Source organism: Triticum dicoccoides, chromosome 7A (assembly GCF_002162155.2).
Source record: "Triticum dicoccoides isolate Atlit2015 ecotype Zavitan chromosome 7A, WEW_v2.0, whole genome shotgun sequence".
NCBI lineage: Eukaryota > Viridiplantae > Streptophyta > Magnoliopsida > Poales > Poaceae > Triticum > Triticum dicoccoides.
In genome coordinates, this window is record NC_041392.1 from 703211902 (window position 1) to 703219030 (window position 7129).

General features: G+C 47.9%; 1 protein-coding gene across 1 annotated transcript; it reads right to left on the reverse strand.

The window, feature by feature from the left end:
• Positions 1 to 3377: 3377 nt before the first annotated feature.
• On the reverse strand, positions 3378 to 4266 carry LOC119331294 (hydrophobic protein RCI2A-like). Its single transcript, XM_037604463.1, has 2 exons — positions 3914 to 4266; positions 3378 to 3803 (listed from the first exon to the last, which is right to left on the reverse strand). Exons 1-2 carry the CDS (start codon positions 4004 to 4006, stop codon positions 3666 to 3668), a joined length of 231 nt encoding a protein of 76 aa, XP_037460360.1. The 5' UTR covers positions 4007 to 4266; the 3' UTR covers positions 3378 to 3665.
• Between the last annotated feature and the right edge of the window lie 2863 nt (positions 4267 to 7129).

The window sequence follows — 7129 nt, forward strand, 5'->3', positions numbered from 1 at the left end:
ATTCGAGCGAAACTAATCTAGTTCCCAAAATGGAGCTAATCTGGTAATATTTGTGCTTACACACCAATTTCAAAATCATATATCACCCAAATTTTGTAGATGTCCATGCTACTATGTGACCACTTCATGTGTCTTTTAGATATGTGTAGGTTGCCCTCTCCCCTAAGATAAAGCCATCATCTAGTGCCCTATTTCCCTCTTAATCATTCATTGAATATCGTGTTTGTTTCTTCATTTTTGTTACTGTTTTGTTCTAAAAGGGAGAATTCAGATTCGTTATGGGTGTATGACAAAAATGTGTTTATTCTTTTTTCAAACATGAGATGGTCGATGCCGCCTTTTGTCTAGATGGCTCAAACCAATGCGGTGTCAAACCAACTACAAGTTTTATACATGTTACTTTTTTTTTACTATTTTACATATTACTTGTTACTTGTGCCCAAACCTCATTTCATTTTTCCTTTGTGCAGTCCATTTTTCCTGGAGGGGTTGCAACGCACTTGACCCATCGGTTTGGTCGCAAGGGAAGTCTTCAATGGATATTGTGATGAAGATCATTAACGTTGCAACGACGAGCACCAGAAAGGGGACCAAAACGATGATCGCTTTGGTCTCATGGCAAATCTGGATGGAACGTAATAACTGTACTTTCAGGAAGAAACTGCGGAGCGGCAGAGATGTGATCAATGCACGCAGAAGGGACATGGAGCAACGGGCAACGGCGGCTAGCCATAGCAAAATGCATAGAGTCCCCTTTTGGTGATATTATGTGAAAGATCACACAGAATGTTACAGGGTCTTCTCTCTTTTTCTTAAACCATTGATCACTTGATCACCTATTTGTCACCACTCGTTTGCTAAATCGGTGAAATGCCAATGAATGCTGGATCTTTCAAAAATGAAAAAAAGAATTCCCATCTTTGTTTCATGTTCACCATCCAAAGACACATAATGCATAATCCCGTGTTTTGAAATCCTGTAGAATTAAACCTGTACAGGACCTTTCAGTTCTGCTTTTCCTATTCCTACGTTTTCAACTTTCTGCAATCCAAAAAGGCCTTACATTCACAAATAATAATCCTTAGAAGACTTTGAATACGAATTGAATGGTGGCATAATTTTTGAGAGACACACACCCACGTTTTATTGGTCAAAAATTGAATTTCAAAATACGCAGACACCAGGTAAGAAGGACATAGAGGATTTTTTTTCTTCCTGAAAATAGTCTGAATGCACTCTCTCCCAACAATATCCACAACACAAGTTAGCCCTTAAGTCATTTAGTAATAATCCTTAGTCACTAGTATAAGCCTATAACTAAACATTGTATTACACTATTTTTCCGGGTCACCTTGAAACTGTGGTCAGAACCTGAACTCAAAAATCCTCTAGAGACCGGAATAAAACTCAATCACCGTGCTATTTTATTTGTTTGATTCAAATAGAGACCGGAATGAAACTCAGTCACCGTGTTATTTTATTTGTTCCCAGTTTAAACATCACAGATCATTGTGTCGATGCATCTGACACTGACCACGATGATTTAGGGCATCTTCAGCCAGTGGCCCCCCAGGAAGGACAAAAAATCGCCCCTGAGGCGCACGGGCGCTAAACCGCGCACTGGGGGCGTGATGCCCCCCCAGTCGCGGCGCCCACGGTTAGTCAAAAAAGTCAAATACGGCGCAAAAATGACTCAAATTTAACGCAAACATCGGCGAGTTCGTTCAAACTTAAACATATTTTACAAAAAAAGGAAGAAAACTACCGCGGGCTACCCCCGCCGTCTCCCTCGCCGCCCGCCTCGCCGCCCGCCCACGCGGTTCTACATGCTGAGGAGGCTGTAGAACCGCGTGTAGTCACCGCCTACGCCTCCGCCGTCCCTGCTGCATTCCTCCCCCGGTTGGCGCGGCAGGTTGGACGGTCCGGGGGCGTCGTCGTCGTCGCTGTCGAGGACCACGACGCCGTGCTCGTCCTCGCGCCCACGCTTGCGGGCGGCGATCTCCTTCAGGGCCCGGCGCTGCCGGACCATCTCGTCGCGGAGGTAGTCGTCCCGCGCCCACCGCAGGGCGTCCTCGTCGGAGAAGCCGTGCCGGGCTATCTCCTCGTACTCCGCGGGGAGGCCGGGCTCCGGCTTGGGCTCGACGAGGACGAAGCGGCCGGTGGGTGGGGAGGCGTTGGCGCCGATGCGGACGCCGAAGTTGCGGGTGCGCGCGCTGACCGGCGTGCCCTGGGGCTCCGGCTTGACGGGGCGGAGGCAGGGCGAGCCGCCGGACGAGGAGGAGGACCCCCCGGTCTCCATGCGCCTCGGGGTCCAGGAGCTTCCCCGGCGGCGTGAGAAGGAAGGGGGGGGCGGGGTACTCGAGGCGCGGCGTGTTGCCGCCCTCGATGTACTCGAGGACGGCCTCCAACGTGCGCCCGGGCACGCCCCACCACCGATGCCGGCCGACGGCGTTGAGCCTGCCGGAGGGCTCGACGCCGTTGGTGGCCTTGAGCTGCTCGGCGTGTCGGCGGCGGAAGTAGGGCTCCCAGAGCGGGCTGTCGGGGACGTACCGTGGCCCCTCCCTCGCCGCACGCGGCAGGGACGAGCGGATGCGTGCGATCTCCGCACACCGCGCCGCGCCGGTGGGTATTGGGGGCATCGGCACGCCGCCGGCGCTGATCCTCCACGCCCCGGGTACCCGCATGTCCGGCGGGACCGGGTACTCGGCCTCGAAAAGGAGGCGAGCCTCGCTCTCGTGAAGATGGCGGCGGCCGAATCCGTTCGCCGCCGCGCCGTCGCCTGGGAAGCGCTCGGTCATGGGTGCTGGAGACGGCGAGAGAGAGGAGAAGGAGGAACGACGATGGCGAGAGAGAGGCGAGGGAGGAACGACGACGGCGAGAGAGTACGAGTCGCCGAGTGCTCTGGGGAGCGTCTTATATAGGCCGGCGCCGCCCGTGCGCGAGCCGCCGTGAGTACGCATGGCGGGCGAGGGAGGGCGAGGGATGCGCGTCATCCGGTCTTCACTGCGCCGCCCGTGAGGCATCAATGGCGCAGGCTGACCGGCGCGGCAGCTTTGGCATTGATTCGCCGCGGGAAACGAGGCGATGAGGACGACGAAGGGCCGAGAAGAGGGTAGAGTCGCTGACGCGGCGGGCCCGCGGCTGTTTCGCGCCAAAACAGTTCGTCCCGGCGCCCCCGGGCGCCCCCCAGCGCGCCGGGTTCGGCCTGGGTCCGCCGGTGCTGTTTTCGGCCCAAACCGGCAAAAATCGGGCTCCTGAAGGCGCAACTGGGCCGATTTTTCGGCGCCGGCGCAAAAAAAACGCCTGGGGAGGCCTTCCTGGGGGCGCGGCTTGAGATGCCCTTACACCCATCCATTGCAAACAATACCAGCAGTTGATTTCCAGCATGGACAGTTTACAGTACACTAATCGCTAGCTCCCGAGCCAGCGGGACCAAGATTCTTTTCCTCAAGGACCCAACCGATGAACCAATCATACATCACGACACCAATATACCCAACCAATCAAGAACGAAAACTACATGTACAACCACCGGCACTAAAGAATTTGCTCAAACAACTAGCTACGGCTACGCACAACTTACAAGTCATGTCCAAATCCAATCCCAACAATGGCGGTACAGCAAGCTCCACTACAGCGGTATGTGCACGAAGGAGCTTGTCGCATCAGGCGAGGATGTAGTAGGGCCGCTCGCCGTCGATGCTCGGCAGCTCCGGCGGCGTCTTCAGGATGACGTAGACGGAGTAGATGATGCCGGGGACGTAGCCGAGTATCGTCAGCGGCAGCGAGATGAAGAACTCCGACTGCACACACACGCAGGCAGAAATTTCAGCACATCACCAATTCACCATGACTAATGTGCAGACTGCAGATCGAGGTAGCTGAATCTGGAGGAGGAGGAGTGGTTGCTTACGCTGCACCAGCCGTACCGGAAGAAGACGCCGAGCGGCGGGAGCACGGCGGCGAAGATGATCTCCAGGCACGTCGAGCAGCCGCCGGAGCTCATCCTGCCCCCTGCCGTCGCGCCTCGGGCCTCGGCTAACTGACAAACTCGGCACGCCGGGGAGTATGTCGTAGTCCGGGCCTTGCTGGAAGGGGGAGGTGGCGTAGCTTTAAATCCGAGGAGGCAGCAGCCAGCAAGCCGGGTGGATGGAGAGGAATGATGCGGAATCGGACGATGGCTGCGGGGAGAAGATGCCGGATACCCACCGTGGAGGGGCCTTGTGCTGTCGCTGACCGGCTGGGTAGCCCACCGTGGCGACGACCGCGGCAATGGCTGTGTGCGAATTTCTGGCTGAGAATATTCCTCCCTCGTCTGTAGGAGTAGCTGTTTTTCTGGTGGAGATGCGGCCGATCCGCCTGCGGATCACGGCATCAAGCGTCGGAACAACAGTTTAAAAGCTTTGCGTGCTTGCACGCGCGCCCTGCTGCCATCCACGTGAAAGTGAAAGCAAAAAATATTAGGTCCGGTAGAGCCCTTCTTCGTTCGATTCGCAAGGCCATTGGCTGAGATCTCAGAAGTGTCAGACTGTTTCAGCAAGGTAGTTGCATCATTGTTTATTTACATTATTTTCAGTAAAACTGCCTTTATTACTCAATTGCTGTCATATCATTTGCAAGCTTAGGCAGGAATTTGTTTGATCGATCTTCAATCCATATATCATGAGATGAACTTATGACTGTGCGGATCTCGTTACCAAGTTTTAATTGTGTTGTAAAAGTTGCGTGTGTATCATTATCCAGAAATATACACACTATCTGTCAGTATAGTTGTATTCAGAAGCGGCCCACATAGACCTGGGGGTGGGGACAATTTGCCGGTTCGATGGATACATCTGAACGTCTTAGATGGACACTGGAAGAGCTAGCCAACACTGACACACACAGCAGCAGCACCAGCGACGCGAGGCAGCCCAAGCTACATCGATTCATCTCGACTCATATTTGTGCATGTTCATCTTCGGCTATGCCCATGCATGCTGCTTCGTCACATCGTCGTATCCCTTATGATTGGTACTCGCCATTGCGGTGTCACCTAGAAACATATCCAATGAATTCCTTGGTGTGGACCGAGGAAGTAATTTTACTCGGTTATTATCACCTAGAAACATGCTTCGATTTTTCGGTTCCATGGAAAGACCAATAATTTTGCGTGCTAGGTTTACCGGCGAAAAATCAAAAGATAAAGAAGTCTCGTTAATCTCTTCATTCCATGTTTGCAGTAACTTCGGCCAAAGAAAACCCCCTACAATGTGTTTGCTGTTTTAGGGCATGTTTAATGGTTGACAAGACGGTCTTATCTTACGCCTTACATGTAATTTAAAGATGACAATAAAAGCATGTCTGCAGTGGGTTATCTCTTAGTCTTTTCTTCTATTACTAGCTATAATTAAAAATGTGGTGAGACATATTGTGCTAAGAGATCATCTCTTAAATAAGAGAAGACAAGTCTTTTCTTATGATTTCTCTCTCCTCCACCTCAGCGTTTATTCTATGTGGCACTACTGAGATAGCACCATTGTACATGCCCTGGATATTATATTACTCTATCTTTCTTTATGATGATACCATCCTCATCTTAATTTCCTATATAGATAGCTTCTTTGTCAATATTACATAAGTCTATTTTGTACAAGGACCCCTGCTATTTGCTAGAAAAGGGTGACATGTTGCTTCTCAAGTCGATGGAGAAATGGAGTAAAAAGGGGTACCGTAGGTCACCAACTGGCAATCTCCCTACGGCTTTTGTACTGAGTATGTTGCTTCTCAAGTTCTCGGTTTTATCTATTTCTTGCTTCTCAAACCGTAGTGTCAGCATAAAGTTTTAACATTTTGCGACTGACGACTGGATTACTGTAAGGCACTCACCAAAAGGACATTATATTACAATTTTTCAATTTCTAGGTGCGTTCACATTAGTTTTGGGTTATTCCTCGAAGATTGGATGCACAACGCCACAATGTAAGGTAATTTAACTCTGTAACTATACAATTCAATCGATATGCTTTACTTACCATTTCATTTTGATTTTCGCTGTGACATGCCTACACTGTAATCTAATTATATTGAACTGTTAAGTGTGTTACGATGATGTACATGTGGATATCTGGACATGTGCATAGCTAAGCTTGGCGCAAAATCCAATTCCCCTCTCATTTCGTTTGAGGAAAATCCCCCTCCCGTGAGCGATACATATCCCTTGCAATCGCTCCATAGTTTATCAACGTGGCCCGCCCATTTAGCACCATAGCCCCTGGACGGTTTGTGGAACAGTTTGAATTAGGTTGTGCTCGGTTTTGGGAACCTTCTATATGGTTTCCCCTTCTTTTTTTCATCAGTGTTTGGTTTTCTATTGTTCTTCTTACCTTTTTTCGAGAACCGTTCTTCTTACTTCCTTTGCTTTCTTCACCGATTTTTCTAGTTTTCTTCCTTTTATATTTATTTTTATTTCTATAAGAAAACTCATATTTTAAAAAATTTGGGAACTTTATTAAATTAAAAAAATATTTTAGAAACTCTTGAGCGTTTTTCAGATTCGTGAATAATTTCCAAATTTGTGAACTTTGCATATTTGTGGCCTTTTAAAAAAATTACCATTCTTTCAAATGCATAAAAAAAAATTAAGTTTGCCAGCATATGTTCAAAATCTTCAATACTTTGAAGTTTCACAAAAGTTTTATGAATTCACATATATTTTCCAATTCATGAACTTGAGTTCACAAACATTTATGCAAATCCACGATTGTTTTTCAAATTTGTGATTTTGTTTCATGATTTTTTATCAATTCGTGAACTTTTTAAAATTCAAAAATATTTATTGGATTTTAGAGCATTTTTCTAAATTCACTAATATTTTCTGAACATTTATATTTTTCATTTTTTTACGAAAAATTTATATTTTTCATTTTGCTAACACTTTTTTAGAATTCCCGCATGTTTTTCCTAATTCTTGAACCTTTTTTTCAAATTCAAGTTTTCTTTGAAATATCAAACAATTTTCAAATGCTCATACAACTTTTGAATATGCAGACTTTTTCTAAATTTTGGAGCATTATCTAAATTCATGTTTTAATGACATATACAAATATCTGTTAGAAAAAGAAAAAAGTCTTATTTTATTAAATATATC